Source organism: Salmo trutta, chromosome 17 (genome assembly GCF_901001165.1).
Source record: "Salmo trutta chromosome 17, fSalTru1.1, whole genome shotgun sequence".
In the NCBI taxonomy this organism is placed as follows: Eukaryota; Metazoa; Chordata; class Actinopteri; order Salmoniformes; family Salmonidae; genus Salmo; species Salmo trutta.
The window spans coordinates 24981782-25001261 of NC_042973.1; the positions used below are offsets into that span (position 1 = coordinate 24981782).

The window sequence follows — 19480 nt, forward strand, 5'->3', positions numbered from 1 at the left end:
GAGAGCAGGGTTTTATCCCTTAAGTGTAGAAGACAATCAGACAGAATGGCCGGGGGCCAGCAGCAGGGCTGTGCGGCCCTCCTCTCCTGGCCAGGGGAGCAACACATTAGGTATTCTGTGTCTACCTCTCCTGCAGACGGCTGCAGTGGAGCTGGGCCCAGGTGAGACCACTTGCTCTCTCTCTCCCTCTACCACTCTCTCTCCAGTGCTCTCTTTCTCTCCATCAATCTCTCTTTCTGCTGCGCTCTCTCTCTGGTTAGGTCTGCAGCGCTCTCTCATATAGCTCACACACTTACTGTTAGATTGTTCATTATCCGATCTGCATAATATAGCAGCCTTTTTTCTCTCTCCATCCTGTCTTTCTGTCTGTGTCTAGCACTATAGCAGCGTACTCTGCAGTGTGCTAACAGAAGGACAAGGCTGCAGACTGAGGCTGCCTTACCTGCAGTCTCTTTGTTAATGAAAGGCCCTCCCCTGGGTAGACAGGAGCACAGTTGTGTGTTTCTCTGCTAGTGTGTGTGTTTGGGGTTGTATGAACAGGCTGTGGTAGGTTCTTTGTCTGATAGGGAGGTCTGGGTGTGTGCCCTGAGGTCCCTTGCACCCTGTTTGCTTTGTGTGGAGGTGCACACGCACCATTCCTTGGAAAAATAGAAGCTGTCATTTAGAAAAAGCACAATTAGAACACCCCCCCCATGGGTACATGGTCTTGTCGGGTAAATTCACGCTTGCTGTTTGTGATGTCGTCGAGAGTGACTCATTTGATCTCTACCCTCGCGCTATTCGCTGCTACTCTGATTTCTGTGTTGCCGACAGCAACGCTACCATAGCTACATAATGTTGCAGCTTAACACTGCTTAACAGGGCCCAGAAACGCAAATAGCAGCACGCGCTCCAACCACCACAGCAGCAATTAACAGAAGAGGAATTTCAATAATCTAGAAATAAATTGTATCAAGGATTGGGTTTGTGTGTTTGTGTGTGACCCATGGGGGATCTGTGTTTTTTCCCTCCTTCTTAAATAAAAGTTTAACGAGATTAGGAGGGAGAGGAGCCTGCCCCTGCAATGTTGCTAAACACAATGTGTGCTCTTTGGGAGCAAGAAGCTCGTTAACCCATCTGTACCTGCCTCACATACTCAGCTTAACATTCAACATACAGGTGTTTAGAGAGGGGAGCGGACTGTTGTAGTGGAACAGTCTGGAAGGAACCTGGTAGGAAGTTCTCATCAGCCTATACCAATACTGGGTACACCCAATCTAGAACTTAGGTTATGGTTTGTGGAAATGGTCCCAGTTGGTGAAAGAGGGGCTAAACCACACCTCAGTGGTGAGTTTCTGGTTGTTGAGTTATAGGTATCAGTTTCCCATTTCTCTCACAGCCTCGATGTGTGTTTTGGCAAAGGCTGGTCAGTGTGCGTAGGAAACCGAGGGTATCCAAGGTAACCAATTGAAACATGCTGGAGTCAATAAACCACCCGTTCCTCTCACAGGGCTGTTTTACTGTAGGTTAATGATGTCACAGAGTTTCTGAGGGAATTTAAAATCAGGGGAGGGATCTACTGTATAAAGTAGTCTGTATATACTTCCCCTGCCTTACATTCTCTCTCTGCCTCTGTCTAGCAGTCTCCCCCTCCACTATTCTCCCACTCTCTCTACCTGCCGCTGGCTTCAGGGTTCACACGAACAGTGCTCGGTACTAGTGATGCACCGATATGACATTTTTGGCCGATACCGATATCCAATATTTTCCTTGCCAAAAAAACGATACCGATAACCGATATTTAACATTTTAGAAGCCTTTTAAGCATTCTAGTACAGTTAAATAGTTAACACACACATGGACGCAGCGGTCTAAGGCACTGCATCTCAGTGCAAGAGGCGTCACTACAGTCCCTGGTTTGAATCCAGGCTGTATCAAATCCGGCCGTGATTGGGAGTCCCATAGGGCGGCGCACAATTTGCCCAGTGTCGTTCGGGTTTGGCCGGGGTAGGTCGTCATTGTAAATAAGAATTTGTTCTTAACTGACTTGCCTAGTTAAATAACGGTTACACACACACACCACACTGACCAAAAAGTTATTTTGTTGGAATTTACGTATGTCCCCATTACCAGCAAAACATTATCAAAACCTTTTTATTTCATTTACTTGCTGTGCTGTTTCATTGTTCATTTGTTCAGTCGTTTCATTCACAACCAGGATTTCTATGGAACGCTGTTTGGGTCTTTGTATGTCAAAAAAGAAACACGTCAAACAACACTATCTGACTTGTCAAATAAGCTTGTTGACCAATCAGGACCTGAATATGACTGCACGTCACATAATAATTTAACACGTTCATACATTTTTTACGTAGTTATTAGACATTGATTACACTATCACTCGTATTTTATATGTCACAACGATTCATCGATACGTATGCTATGATGCTGTTAAAGTTGTCTCGTGCACCTACAGTGCTGGTCATTAAAAAAAATCTAGCTAGCTCATGGATGCAAACAATGTTCTTCCCCAAAAAGATAGTAAAACGACATAATCTGTTTCAGTAGCTATGTAGTTAGCTAGCTAACTATATAGCTAGGTGTCATCATCTAAAATAACCCTAATTTATAAGACAGTTCTTATTTGATTTATGGTGGTCAGACCCATCTATGTGAAGCTAGCCACAATAAGTATTAGCCACAATAATGGACTTTGCTGTTAGCCTTCAAAATAAAAGTACGTCATTGACAGTGATGCAAAGGAATACAAATAGTAGAATTATGCCATAATTGAATAAGTCATGCTAAACGAGGTTGGAATGTTATATAAAATCAACGAAAGACAATCATTTGTTAATTTGACAAAAATCTGTTGAAATCACCCTGGATGTATTATACTTTAGAATTGCATTGTGGCATACTTATTTCACTGTACAGTCTTACCTATGGATTGTGGATCAATGACATGGGGTATCAGTCTACTCCATGACACCCAGAGAACATTAGTGTTGTAGCTTTTATTGCGGGACGCTGAAGCAACTGTGAATTGAGCCACATTTATTGTCAACCTATGTGTATTGAACACTATTTCAGAGGAAAAACAATACTGCGTGGATGTTTTGGAGTCTGATAACTCTGAGGACGTTGGGAAAAAATATATTGGGGATTGAATAGACTGATACCCCATTTCATTGATTCCCAATTATTAGGTAAAACTGTACAGTGCAAAATGCATGTCAATACACACAATAGGCTGACTGGGGGGGGGGGATTTCACACAGTCACAGTCCCGCGATAAGAACTACAACGTTATTATTTGGTAAACTCTTCACAGTTGTGTTCTGTGGGTGTCACCGAGTAGACTAATACCTTGTTTAACCTTCAACCTTGTTTAACATTATCTGGTCTAAAAATGGCATTATTCCACTAATTGTAACCTTCTGCATCATTTTCAAAGAGGTACTTTTATTTTGAAGGCAAACCGCAAATTCCACTATTGTGCCTAATCCTTATTGTGGCTAGCTTCACAACACATAACCCAGGGCGGTCGAGCCTCACTAGCTAGAAGAACCTAGCTGGCTGCTTATAACGTTAGCTTTGGGTGACAGGGTTAAGTAGCTGGCTAGCTATTTATTTTCATAAATTGAAGTTCAATTTCAATAGGCGAACAACAAGTGGCTACCTAGCTAATACTTACTCACAAGGATTCCTAAATCATTGCTAAGAATAATGAAAATGACTGCAGGTAGTACTGGTCATTGTTTTCTGGCTGGTTGTATTGGTGCTAGCTAGGTACCAAGCTAAAGCTAGCTACCCCAGAAGTTGTGGTCGAACAAATAATGCTTTATTACCAACGTGGTATTGTAAACACATCATTCGTGGCCAGTTGTTTGCTTGTTTGCAGACTTTTTTGTACAGCTTTGACAGTACTACTGATAGTAGTGGTGGCACATGGCTTGCACGTGCAAATTCAGAACACAACATTCTATAATAGAATTGTGTTATTTGACGTGTCAAATTACAAGCTTATTTAACGCGTGTTAGCAGTGACACAGTTACGCTATTACTGTGTAACTCCGGTAGGGCAACATAAATAGCGCACTTGGTAGTGTGTACTGGTGCTCGACCAGTCTGCGAAAGCCAACATCACCCACGACATAGAACGGTTGGTTGTCAAGGGTAATTCATTTTATTATCTTGGCGTTAATGGATTTCGCCTTAGTTGTCTCGCTGAAATGTTCTTACTCTTTCAAATGACTGCTCAACTTGTTGACTGCTCAATCCACACAGCAGACATTGTGGGCTAGGTTAGAAATGCTGTGTTGCACATGTAGCTCTAAATTTTACGTGGCATCATTACACCATGTACCTACGTTACATAAGTATGCACGTCAGTTTTGACATTGGTTTTGCACATTGGCGTTAAACTAGACATCGGGCAATTTTAGCTAATATCGGCCGATTCCGATATGTTCACCGATATATCGTGCATCCCTACTCGGTACACATGGGACGCAGGCAGGAGGAGGAAATCTGGAAATAAATAAATATATTCGCTCTGCTAATGAAGACGAGCATTTCCCCACAGTTAAATCACGAATATGCTTTTATTAGAATGGTGTTTTTATATCTTTCTAATGACCGTTTTCTTTATCGTCCCCCTTCTTTTTCTGTCTGTTTCTCTTGCTTTGTTTGGCTGCCTGGTGATCGTGGTGTGAGGTCTGTCTCTATCCTCCGCTGGCTCTTTTCAGAATGTGTTTCTGGGAGTGTGGGGTTGGTCTCGCCCGGGACCCATCGCTCCGGGAAACGTCTGTATCCCGTCCTGTGGTCCACATCTGTGGGGCCAAGCCCCAGAACTGGCCTTACCCTGCACCCCTCCCTACCACTCCCTTACCCTGCCTCTCCATAGCAACAAGACTGAGTGTATGGCTGTTTGGTTGTATGACAAGCTTGTAAAAATATCTTGGGTATTGAGTAGACTGATACCCTATTTAGTGTGAGTATCTGCATTTCCTCTGAACTCCACCTAAGGACTGATTTATGCATTCTCAATAAGGTAAAAAAATATAAATGGCAACATTTAGAGAGAAATAATTCCAAGAAAGCCCAGACCGATCAATACATGTCTGTGTTATCTCCACAATCTAATTGAGGTTTTAAAGTGGTTAAGGATCCTGTCCGGTTCCCATCAGAGATGGATAGTTTTCTGTATTACTCCCAGTACACTGTAGCTCTGTGTGGGAGGCTGGGGTCTGGTAGTGCTCCGAGCTTCACTTGTTTTAGCTTGGGAGCTGTGTGGAGAGTTGTGTGCGTGTACAGGGTTGTTGTGTGCTGTTGCCTGCAGGTTAACTGAGCACAGTAGTACTGGGTAGTTGTGTTTCTGTAAAGCACCATCCCACCTTCTCTCCTCTACCCTGCTCTGCTCTCCTCTCTGCCTGACTACACTCCACTATTCCCCCTCTAATGAAGCGCTAAATGGAAGATGAGTGGAGCCCTGATTGGGTGTAATTTAGCGTTTTTCTTTCTCCACTGGGAAAGCAGTGTCTTCAGGAATTAACCATTCCACTGCAGGCTAGACCTATTTAAAGAAGACCTCAGGTCAACTTTCTCTAGACTTCTACAGTCGTTGGTATTGGATGGCTTGACAAATTATATACTTTCTGAAAACACCTCGAGCTCAGTAACAGTCCTCTAGGAGGATCTAAGAGCAGGGTGGGCTCATACCACAGTCCTAATGGGACCGTGATCCTGATCCAGCCCATAGTTTCCCACAAACATGCCTGAAGAGTTATCTCTCCTCAGAAACACCCAGACAGGTAACTCTCTAACCTAGGATGGAAAAATAGAAATATGGCCTCTGAGTCTCCTGTACTATGGGAATACTCCATTAATGGTGAAAAGGTACTACTGAAAGACACTGTCGAGAGAGTGAGCTGCCAAATGGCAGCGCTTCAGCTTGAACAGAGTCCTGGCTACCTCAGGGAAGAGAATGAGAAATAGAGAGGATGGGAGCGATGGAGAGAGATGTTATGGAGCAGAGTTGACCCCGGTCTTCCCGGGGTTTGGAAGCTTGCTGGGTTTTAGCTCTAGGCCATCAGCAACAAGGTCAGCCCTCTCGGAATTTGGAGTCTGGACTGGGCCTTCTGGCCTACACACTGGTCCCAGCACTGGATCTCTGGATCGCACTCATGAAATGAACATGGGATGTTTGTAGAAAGGAAAACTGAGACTGTTGCCCGTCGCTTTGTAGGGGAATATGAAATACAGTGTTAACAGGTCTGGTGAGGAGGTGAGGAGTCCACTCTGACCACCTCTGAGGAGGAGGGAGGGAGGGAGGAAGTCCTCATTGTGTCCTGACTACTGTCATTTCCTGTTTGTGTGCCAGCGGAGCTTCCTTCCTCTGCAGTGCCCAGGAAAACCTTCATCACACGTCCCTGTTCTAATCTGGTTGTTGTTGTTACATACAGTATATATCACTTCTGAAATTAGTACACAAAAACAAAACACAGAGAGCGCATTTACAGGCACACAGCCACCTCAGGGTAGATAGACAGACAGGGGAGCTTTGATGTTTTCTCCCACCCAACCACCCAGCTAATGAATGATTTGAACACTTACTTTGATGTCTACCTTTGTGTTTTTAAGGCATGGTCATATGTGGAGTCAGATAAACCAAATAACAAAAGGATTTAATCCTACAGGTACTGTATGTATTTCTAAGCATTCTCTCTCTCTCCCTCTCTCTCTCTCTCTAGCGGTGGAAGAAGGCGAGTCGTCAGAGTTTGCAGGGAACTGGCATTCATCGTCCGCCCAAACAGGTATCCGCTTTGTTATTGGAAGTGTGCAGCCAGGCAGCTGTCAGGTCCGCCACACGGATTAGATTCTATTCTGTATGTCACATTCCGACTCTCCCACCATACAACCCACTGAATAGGAATCTATAATATCAATTCCACATGGCCCATAATGTTCTGCTGGGAGGGAGCGCAGGGAGAGGGTAATGATAGAGGGAGGTATGGAGCGAGGGAGAGAGATCTTTTCACAAGACTCAGGAGGCTGATGTCCAGACCTGGCAGGCAGGGCTCTGGCGCTCCACTGGTCTCACATCCTGTTTGAGGTTTTGGTGGTAAAGTAGTTGCACTGAATCAACGTCCCTGTCCTCCCTCCTCCCAGCCTCCTCTCTCCAGCTATTCACATAGGGCCTACAGCACAGCAGTAAGATGGGTCCATGATGGGCCCAAATAGCCTCATGGTGAATGCAATCAAGATCATTTTGTTCAATTTAATTTAAGGGTCCCTTTGGTTAAAGCATGGCGCCCACTTCAATGGTTTGACATGCAGTGCAGATCCACAGTAGCACCCTACATGGAGTCATTGGTATGGCTGTATCAGGGCCTACCTGGAGATAATGCCACAGATAAATGGTTCCATTTTACAGAACACTGTATGAGGATGGTGGCTGCTTTTGGTGATGGTGACATGTTGGCCCTACTCTAGTCTGAATAAGCCTGCAGTGTAACATTATAGAGGGGAATAGTACTTGTCTTATTGTAGATGTTCTATATCTAAACGGTTCTCTCTCTCTCTCTCTCTCTCTGCCCTCCCTCACACTGTCAGTTCTTCTGGGAGGGGAAATGGAAAGTGAGGCCCTGGGGTGTGATGACGTGCCCCCTACCCCCCAGACCCCAGCCCTATGCTAACCCCCCTCAGGGGGCAGGGGTTGTTGCTGCTGCGGGGGTGCTGACTGAGGTCCTGGGTGGCTGGAAAGTGCTGTGTGTGTGAGATACAGCAGGAAGGGGAGTCCCAGTGCTCTCACTCTAGCTCTGCTCTCTTCCTCCCTGCTACTTCTCTTCACCTCTTCCCTACACACACATTATCTGTCTGGATGTCCTGTCTGTCCTGTCCTGTCTGTCCTGTCCGTCCGTCCGTCCTTTCAATTTAAGGGCTTTATTGGCATGGAAAACACATGTTTACATTGCCAAAGCAAGTGAAATAGATAATAAACAAAAGTAAAATAAACCCCAAAAAATTCACAGTAAACATTACACTCACAAAAGTTCAAAAATAATACACATTTCAATTTTCTTTCTCTGTCGTTCTCTCTCTTTTCTCTATCACTTCTCTCCTGTGTGTGTTTGTGCTCCTGTGTTCAGGCTCAGGGGGGCTGCTCGCCATTTCTTATTTAAAAAGATAAAACATCTTCCTTCCCTTTATTCCCTAGGAGATGATGTCGACAAGGACACTGCCAGGCTTTTCTTGGTATTAAATTCAAATCTTTTCCCCCTTCTCTGGAAAATGTGTGTTGAGTTTGGAAAGAGCAGCAGGGGGAGGCTGAGGGGGAGACCCAGGGAAGAGCCAAACAGCCCCACCCCCCCTGCCTGCGTACCCCTAAGGACATCCAAAGGTCCCTTTGGTCCGTCCCACAGGGGTATTGGCCGGAGGTGCCTGCCCCCCCCTCCACATCCATCCCTCCACCCCAGCCTCCCTGAGAGAGAAAAACAACCCGTCCCGCTCTGGCCCAGAGGGGAGAAAAGGAGAAAATGCAGAAAACGAGCCAGGTCTAACACTGGAGGGAGGGGGTGGAGAGGAAAGCAGGGAGAGGATGAGTGAGATGGAGTGAGAGGGAGGGAGGGAAAGGGGGACAGAGGGTGAGTTTTTGGAGAGGGATACAGACGTTTGTCATTTCTGTGGGTTGAGGAGAGGGAGGAGAAGGAGGAGGGGCCGTTAGTGGTGATGTTTTTAATAAGAGCCACCGGAGCTGTGAAGTTCAGCCTTGTTTTGCAGGCTTCCTGTTGGAAAGCCAGTCCTGCCTCGCTGTGTGTGCTTAGATTTCACACACACACACACACACACACACACACACACACACACACACACACACACACACACACTCAGATAGATAGGAAACACCAGGGTTGCGCACATTCTACTGGCTGTCTTCTAGGCTGAATTTAGTGAGGCAAAGGTTTCTCTATGACCTCCCCTTACATACACAATCAAACAAACACACTGCACCCTGTCCATGTGGACTGTGGTTCAGGGTGAACAGGGTGGAAAAAGGCATCTCATATCCCTGAGCATAGGGCCGATAAGGGACTGTAATGGAGTTGAATTTGATTTTATTCTCCTTCAGCCATTGGCTGGGTGTTGCATCAGCGACACCAATGAGAAGGGCTGTTTTTCCCGGCCCTGCCATTACACCACAGAGTTCGAGCGGCGCAACATCTTGAGACTTCTGGGAACGCTTGGAAACAGACCAGGCCGGGATTTGGGAAGTCATTGAGAGAAGTGAAAAGTTCTTCCTTAATTGTACATTTTCAAGAAATCTAAAGGCACAACCTAGATTCGTAGTTAATTAAACATGTTATTACTCCAACCTCGTCAAAAACATATTTATATGGAAGGAGGGCCTTTGATTTGGCGGCCTGCACAGGCGCAGTTCAACGCAAGACGACCGTTAGACCCGATGACGGGTTTCTGCGCATGAGCTCAGCTAGCCAACGTCACCATTACATCACTTACAAGTGTGATCAGGGATTTTCTATTGGAGAAGCAGTTTCTGCCTATATTCATACTGTACTGTCTATTGATTACAACATTGGGCTGTGGGTGTTGTCTGTGAACTCACTATTGAACCTCCACAGTATGGTGTCATCGCTACAGAAACACTATGGTGTCATCGCTATAGGAACACTATGGTGTCATCGCTACAGAAACACTATGGTGTCATCGCTATAGGAACACTATGGTGTCATCGCTACAGAAACACTATGGTGTCATCGCTATAGGAACACTATGGTGTCATCGCTACAGAAACACTATGGTGTCATCGCTATAGGAACACTATGGTGTCATCGCTACAGGAACACTATGGTGTCATCGCTATAGGAACAGTATGGTGTCATCGCTACAGAAACACTATGGTGTCATCGCTATAGGAACACTATGGTGTCATCGCTACAGGAACACTATGGTGTCATCGCTATAGGAACAGTATGGTGTCATCGCTATTGGAACAGTATGGTGTCATCGCTACATGAACACTATGGTGTCATCGCTATAGGAACAGTATGGTGTCATCGCTACAGGAACACTATGGTGTCATCGCTATAGGAACAGTATGGTGTCATCGCTACAGAAACACTATGGTGTCATCGCTATAGGAACACTATGGTGTCATCGCTACAGGAACACTATGGTGTCATCGCTATTGGAACAGTATGGTGTCATCGCTACATGAACACTATGGTGTCATCGCTACAGGAACAGTATGGTGTCATCGCTACAGAAACAGTATGGTGTCATCGCTATAGGAACACTATGGTGTCATCGCTATAGGAACACTATGGTGTCATCGCTACAGAAATACTATGGTGTCATCGCTACAGAAACAGTATGGTGTCATCGCTACAGAAACAGTATGGTGTCATTGCTACAGAAACAGTATGGTGTCATCGCTATAGGAACACTATGGTGTCATTGCTACAGAAACACTATGGTGTCATCGCTATAGGAACACTATGGTGTCATCGCTACAGGAACACTATGGTGTCATCGCTACAGAAACAGTATGGTGTCATCGCTACAGGAACACTATGGTGTCATCGCTATAGGAACAGTATGGTGTCATCGCTATTGGAACAGTATGGTGTCATCGCTACATGAACACTATGGTGTCATCGCTATAGGAACAGTATGGTGTCATCGCTACAGGAACACTATGGTGTCATCGCTATAGGAACAGTATGGTGTCATCGCTACAGAAACACTATGGTGTCATCGCTATAGGAACACTATGGTGTCATCGCTACAGGAACACTATGGTGTCATCGCTATTGGAACAGTATGGTGTCATCGCTACATGAACACTATGGTGTCATCGCTACAGGAACAGTATGGTGTCATCGCTATTGGAACAGTATGGTGTCATCGCTATAGGAACACTATGGTGTCATCGCTACAGAAATACTATGGTGTCATCGCTACAGGAACAGTATGGTGTCGTTGCTACAGAAACAGTATGGTGTCATCGCTATAGGAACACTATGGTGTCATCGCTACAGAAACAGTATGGTGTCATCGCTATAGGAACACTATGGTGTCATCGCTACAGAAACGGTATGGTGTCATCGCTATAGGAACACTATGGTGTCATCGCTACAGAAACAGTATGGTGTCATCGCTACAGGAACACTATGGTGTCATCGCTATAGGAACACTATGGTGTCATCGCTACAGAAACAGTATGGTGTCATCGCTATAGGAACACTATGGTGTCATCGCTATAGGAACACTCTGGTGTCATCGCTATAGGAACACTATGGTGTCATCGCTACAGAAACAGTATGGTGTCATCGCTACAGGAACACTATGGTGTCATCGCTATAGGAACAGTATGGTGTCATCGCTATTGGAACAGTATGGTGTCATCGCTACATGAACACTATGGTGTCATCGCTATAGGAACAGTATGGTGTCATCGCTACAGAAACACTATGGTGTCATCGCTATAGGAACAATATGGTGTCATCGCTACAGGAACACTATGGTGTCATCGCTATTGGAACAGTATGGTGTCATCGCTACATGAACACTATGGTGTCATCGCTATAGGAACAGTATGGTGTCATCGCTACAGAAACAGTATGGTGTCATCGCTATAGGAACACTATGGTGTCATCGCTATAGGAACACTATGGTGTCATCGCTACAGAAATACTATGGTGTCATCGCTACAGAAACAGTATGGTGTCATCGCTACAGGAACAGTATGGTGTCATCGCTACAGAAACAGTATGGTGTCATCGCTATAGGAACACTATGGTGTCATTGCTACAGAAACACTATGGTGTCATCGCTATAGGAACACTATGGTGTCATCGCTACAGGAACACTATGGTGTCATCGCTACAGAAACAGTATGGTGTCATCGCTACGGGAACACTATGGTGTCATCGCTATAGGAACAGTATGGTGTCATCGCTATTGGAACAGTATGGTGTCATCGCTACATGAACACTATGGTGTCATCGCTATAGGAACAGTATGGTGTCATCGCTACAGGAACACTTTGGTGTCATCGCTATAGGAACAGTATGGTGTCATCGCTACAGAAACACTATGGTGTCATCGCTATAGGAACACTATGGTGTCATCGCTACAGGAACACTATGGTGTCATCGCTATTGGAACAGTATGGTGTCATCGCTACATGAACACTATGGTGTCATCGCTACAGGAACAGTATGGTGTCATCGCTATTGGAACAGTATGGTGTCATCGCTATAGGAACACTATGGTGTCATCGCTACAGAAATACTATGGTGTCATCGCTACAGAAACAGTATGGTGTCATCGCTACAGGAACAGTATGGTGTCGTTGCTACAGAAACAGTATGGTGTCATCGCTATAGGAACACTATGGTGTCATCGCTACAGAAACAGTATGGTGTCATCGCTATAGGAACACTATGGTGTCATCGCTACAGAAACGGTATGGTGTCATCGCTATAGGAACACTATGGTGTCATCGCTACAGAAACAGTATGGTGTCATCGCTACAGGAACACTATGGTGTCATCGCTATAGGAACACTATGGTGTCATCGCTACAGAAACAGTATGGTGTCATCGCTATAGGAACACTATGGTGTCATCGCTATAGGAACACTATGGTGTCATCGCTATAGGAACAGTATGGTGTCATCGCTATAGGAACAGTATGGTGTCATCGCTATAGGAACACTATGGTGTCATCGCTATAGGAACACTATGGTGTCATCGCTACAGAAACGGTATGGTGTCATCGCTATAGGAACACTATGGTGTCATCGCTACAGAAACAGTATGGTGTCATCGCTACAGGAACACTATGGTGTCATCGCTATAGGAACACTATGGTGTCATCGCTACAGGAACACCTATGGTGTCATCGCTATAGGAACAGTATGTTGTCATCGCTATAGGAACAGTATGGTGTCATCGCTATAGGAACACTATGGTGTCATCGCTAGAGGAACACTATGGTGTCATCGCTAGAGGAACACTATGGTGTCATCGCTATAGGAACACTATGGTGTCATCGCTATAGGAACACTATGGTGTCATCGCTACAGGAACACTATGGTGTCATCGCTACAGGAACAGGATGGTGTCATCGCTACAGGAACAGTATGGTGTCATCGCTATAGGAACACTATGGTGTCATCGCTATAGGAACAGTATGGTGTCATCGCTACAGAATCACTATGGTGTCATCGCTACAGGAACAGTATGGTGTCATCGCTACAGGAACACTATGGTGTCATCGCTACAGGAACACTATGGTGTCATCACTACAGGAACACTATGGTGTCATCGCTATAGGAACAGTATGGTGTCATCGCTACAGGAACAGTATGGTGTCATCGCTATAGGAACACTATGGTGTCATCGCTACATGAACACTATGGTGTCATCGCTATAGGAACACTATGGTGTCATCGCTACATGAACACTATGGTGTCATCGCTATAGGAACAGTATGGTGTCATCGCTATAGGAACACTATGGTGTCATCGCTACAGGAACAGTATGGTGTCATCGCTACAGGAACAGTATGGTGTCATCGCTACAGGAACAGTATGGTGTCATCGCTATAGGAACAGTATGGTGTCATTGCTATGGGAACAGTTTGGTGTCATCGCTATAGGAACACTATGGTGTCATCGCTACAGGAACAGTATGGTGTCATTGCTACAGAAACAGTATGGTGTCAGCGCTACAGAAACAGTATGGTACCATCGCTATGGGAACAGTATGGCGTCATCGCTACGGGAACAGTATGGCGTCATCGCTACAGAAACACTATGGTGTCATCGCTATAGGAACAGTATGTTGCCATCGCTATGGGAACAGTATGGCGTCATCGCTACAGGAACAGTATGGCGTCATCGCTACAGAAACACTATGGTGTCATCGCTACAGGAACACTCTGGTGTCATCGCTATAGGAACAGTACGGTGTCATCGCTACGGGAACAGTATGGTGTCATCGCTATAGGAACACTATGGTGTCATCGCTATAGGAACACTCTGGTGTCATCGCTATAGGAACACTATGGTGTCATCGCTATAGGAACAGTATGGTGTCATCGCTATAGGAACAGTATGGTGTCATCGCTATAGGAACAGTATGGTGTCATCGCTATAGGAACAGTATGGTGTCATCGCTATAGGAACACTATGGTGTCATCGCTATAGGAACACTATGGTGTCATCGCTACAGGAACACTATGGTGTCATCGCTACAGGAACAGTATGGTGCCATCGCTATAGGAACAGTATGGTGCCATCGCTATAGGAACACTATGGTGTCATCGCTATAGGAACATTATGGTGTCATCGCTATAGGAACACTATGGTGTCATCGCTACAGGAACAGTATGGTGTCATCGCTACAGGAACAGTATGGTGTCATCGCTACAGGAACAGTATGGTGTCATCGCTACAGGAACACCTATGGTGTCATCGCTATTGGAACAGTATGGTGTCATCGCTATAGGAACAGTGTGGTGTCATCGCTATAGGAACACTATGGTGTCATCGCTACAGGAACACTATGGTGTCATCGCTATAGGAACACTATGGTGTCATCGCTACAGGAACACTATGGTGTCATCGCTATAGGAACAGTATGGTGTCATCGCTATAGGAACACTATGGTGTCATCGCTATAGGAACACTATGGTGTCATCGCTACAGGAACAGTATGGTGTCATCGCTACAGGAACACCTATGGTGTCATCGCTATAGGAACAGTATGTTGTCATCGCTATAGGAACAGTATGGTGTCATCGCTATAGGAACACTATGGTGTCATCGCTAGAGGAACACTATGGTGTCATCGCTAGAGGAACACTATGGTGTCATCGCTAGAGGAACACTATGGTGTCATCGCTATAGGAACACATTTGTGTCATCGCTACAGGAACAGGATGGTGTCATCGCTACAGGAACAGTATGGTGTCATCGCTATAGGAACACTATGGTGTCATCGCTATAGGAACAGTATGGTGTCATCGCTACAGAAACACTATGGTGTCATCGCTACAGGAACAGTATGGTGTCATCGCTACAGGAACACTATGGTGTCATCGCTACAGGAACAGTATGGTGTCATCACTACAGGAACACTATGGTGTCATCGCTATAGGAACAGTATGGTGTCATCGCTACAGGAACAGTATGGTGTCATCGCTACAGGAACACTATGGTGTCATCGCTACATGAACACTATGGTGTCATCGCTACAGGAACACTATGGTGTCATCGCTACATGAACACTATGGTGTCATCGCTATAGGAACAGTATGGTGTCATCGCTATAGGAACACTATGGTGTCATCGCTACAGGAACAGTATGGTGTCATTGCTACGGGAACAGTTTGGTGTCATCGCTACAGAAACACTATGGTGTCATCGCTACAGAAACACTATGGTGTCATCGCTACAGAAACAGTATGGTGTCAGCCCTACAGAAACAGTATGGTGCCATCGCTATGGGAACAGTATGGCGTCATCGCTACGGGAACAGTATGGCGTCATCGCTACAGAAACACTATGGTGTCATCGCTACAGGAACAGTATGGTGTCATTGCTATGGGAACAGTTTGGTGTCATCGCTACAGAAACACTATGGTGTCATCGCTACAGAAACACTATGGTGTCATCGCTACAGAAACAGTATGGTGTCAGCGCTACAGAAACAGTATGGTACCATCGCTATGGGAACAGTATGGCGTCATCGCTACGGGAACAGTATGGCGTCATCGCTACAGGAACAGTATGGCGTCATCGCTACAGAAACACTATGGTGTCATCGCTACAGGAACACTCTGGTGTCATCGCTATAGGAACAGTACGGTGTCATCGCTACGGGAACAGTATGGTGTCATCGCTACATGAACACTATGGTGTCATCGCTATAGGAACACTATGGTGTCATCGCTACATGAACACTATGGTGTCATCGCCATAGGAACAGTATGGTGTCATCGCTATAGGAACACTATGGTGTCATCGCTACAGGAACAGTATGGTGTCATCGCTACAGGAACAGTATGGTGTCATCGCTACAGGAACAGTATGGTGTCATCGCTACAGGAACAGTATGGTGTCATCGCTATAGGAACAGTATGGTGTCATTGCTATGGGAACAGTTTGGTGTCATTGCTATAGGAACACTATGGTGTCATCGCTACAGGAACAGTATGGTGTCATTGCTATGGGAACAGTTTGGTGTCATCGCTACAGAAACACTATGGTGTCATCGCTACAGAAACAGTATGGTGTCAGCGCTACAGAAACAGTATGGTACCATCGCTATGGGAACAGTATGGCGTCATCGCTACGGGAACAGTATGGCGTCATCGCTACAGAAACACTATGGTGTCATCGCTATAGGAACAGTATGGTGCCATCGCTATGGGAACAGTATGGCGTCATCGCTACAGGAACAGTATGGCGTCATCGCTACAGAAACACTATGGTGTCATCGCTACAGGAACACTCTGGTGTCATCGCAATAGGAACAGTACGGTGTCATCGCTACGGGAACAGTATGGTGTCATCGCTATAGGAACACTATGGTGTCATCGCTATAGGAACACTCTGGTGTCATCGCTATAGGAACACTATGGTGTCATCGCTATAGGAACAGTATGGTGTCATCGCTATAGGAACAGTATGGTGTCATCGCTATAGGAACAGTATGGTGTCATCGCTATAGGAACAGTATGGTGTCATCGCTATAGGAACACTATGGTGTCATCGCTATAGGAACACTATGGTGTCATCGCTACAGGAACACTATGGTGTCATCGCTACATGAACAGTATGGTGCCATCGCTATAGGAACAGTATGGTGCCATCGCTATAGGAACACTATGGTGTCATCGCTATAGGAACATTATGGTGTCATCGCTATAGGAACACTATGGTGTCATCGCTACAGGAACAGTATGGTGTCATCGCTACAGGAACAGTATGGTGTCATCGCTACAGGAACAGTATGGTGTCATCGCTACAGGAACACCTATGGTGTCATCGCTATTGGAACAGTATGGTGTCATCGCTATAGGAACAGTGTGGTGTCATCGCTATAGGAACACTATGGTGTCATCGCTACAGGAACACTATGGTGTCATCGCTACAGGAACAGTATGGTGTCATCGCTACAGGAACACCTATGGTGTCATCGCTATTGGAACAGTATGGTGTCATCGCTATAGGAACAGTGTGGTGTCATCGCTATAGGAACACTATGGTGTCATCGCTATAGGAACAGTATGGTGTCATCGCTATAGGAACACTATGGTGTCATCGCTATAGGAACAGTATGGTGTCATCACTAAAGGAACACTATGGTGTCATCGCTACAGGAACAGTATGGTGTCATCGCTACAGGAACAGTATGGTGTCATCGCTACAGAAACACTACGGTGTCATCGCTACAGGAACAGTATGGTGTCATCGCTACAGAAACAGTATGGTGTCATCGCTATAGGAACAGTATGGTGTCATCGCTATAGGAACACTATGGTGTCATCGCTATAGGAACACTATGGTGTCATCGCTACAGGAACAGTATGGTGTCATCGCTACAGGAACACCTATGGTGTCATCGCTATAGGAACAGTATGTTGTCATCGCTATAGGAACAGTATGGTGTCATCGCTATAGGAACACTATGGTGTCATCGCTAGAGGAACACTATGGTGTCATCGCTAGAGGAACACTATGGTGTCATCGCTAGAGGAACACTATGGTGTCATCGCTATAGGAACACTATTGTGTCATCGCTACAGGAACAGGATGGTGTCATCGCTACAGGAACAGTATGGTGTCATCGCTATAGGAACACTATGGTGTCATCGCTATAGGAACAGTATGGTGTCATCGCTACAGAAACACTATGGTGTCATCGCTACAGGAACAGTATGGTGTCATCGCTACAGGAACACTATGGTGTCATCGCTACAGGAACAGTATGGTGTCATCACTACAGGAACACTATGGTGTCATCGCTATAGGAACAGTATGGTGTCATCGCTACAGGAACAGTATGGTGTCATCGCTACAGGAACACTATGGTGTCATCGCTACATGAACACTATGGTGTCATCGCTATAGGAACACTATGGTGTCATCGCTACATGAACACTATGGTGTCATCGCTATAGGAACAGTATGGTGTCATCGCTATAGGAACAGTATGGTGTCATCGCTATAGGAACAGTATGGTGTCATCGCTACAGGAACAGTATGGCGTCATCGCTACAGAAACACTATGGTGTCATCGCTACAGGAACACTCTGGTGTCATCGCTATAGGAACAGTACGGTGTCATCGCTACGGGAACAGTATGGTGTCATCGCTACATGAACACTATGGTGTCATCGCTATAGGAACACTATGGTGTCATCGCTACATGAACACTATGGTGTCATCGCTATAGGAACAGTATGGTGTCATCGCTACAGGAACAGTATGGTGTCATCGCTACAGGAACAGTATGGTGTCATCGCTACAGGAACAGTATGGTGTCATCGCTACAGGAACAGTATGGTGTCATCGCTATAGGAACAGTATGGTGTCATTGCTATGGGAACAGTTTGGTGTCATTGCTATAGGAACACTATGGTGTCATCGCTACAGGAACAGTATGGTGTCATTGCTATGGGAACAGTTTGGTGTCATCGCTACAGAAACACTATGGTGTCATCGCTACAGAAACAGTATGGTGTCAGCGCTACAGAAACAGTATGGTACCATCGCTATGGGAACAGTATGGCGTCATCGCTACGGGAACAGTATGGCGTCATCGCTACAGAAACACTATGGTGTCATCGCTAAGGAACAGTATGGTGCCATCGCTATGGGAACAGTATGGCGTCATCGCTACAGGAACAGTATGGCGTCATCGCTACAGAAACACTATGGTGTCATCGCTACAGGAACACTCTGGTGTCATCGCAATAGGAACAGTACGGTGTCATCGCTACGGGAACATTATGGTGTCATCGCTACAGGAACAGTATGGTGTCATCGCTACAGGAACAGTATGGTGTCATCGCTACAGGAACAGTATGGTGTCATCGCTACAGGAACACCTATGGTGTCATCGCTATTGGAACAGTATGGTGTCATCGCTATAGGAACAGTGTGGTGTCATCGCTATAGGAACACTATGGTGTCATCGCTACAGGAACACTATGGTGTCATCGCTACAGGAACAGTATGGTGTCATCGCTACAGGAACACCTATGGTGTCATCGCTATTGGAACAGTATGGTGTCATCGCTATAGGAACAGTGTGGTGTCATCGCTATAGGAACACTATGGTGTCATCGCTATAGGAACAGTATGGTGTCATCGCTATAGGAACACTATGGTGTCATCGCTATAGGAACAGTATGGTGTCATCACTAAAGGAACACTATGGTGTCATCGCTACAGGAACAG

The 19480-nt window shown here is 45.7% G+C and overlaps 1 protein-coding gene across 2 annotated transcripts in view; it reads left to right on the top strand.

The window, feature by feature from the left end:
* Positions 1 to 19480, top strand: part of LOC115151921 (zinc finger protein 423) — a 145993-nt gene that overhangs the window by 17020 nt on the left and 109493 nt on the right. For both annotated transcript variants that reach the window (XM_029696273.1, XM_029696274.1), the window contains exon 2: positions 6735 to 6797. In XM_029696273.1, coding sequence (XP_029552133.1) covers positions 6735 to 6797 — 63 coding nt within the window. The remainder of the gene's footprint in view (positions 1 to 6734; positions 6798 to 19480) is intronic.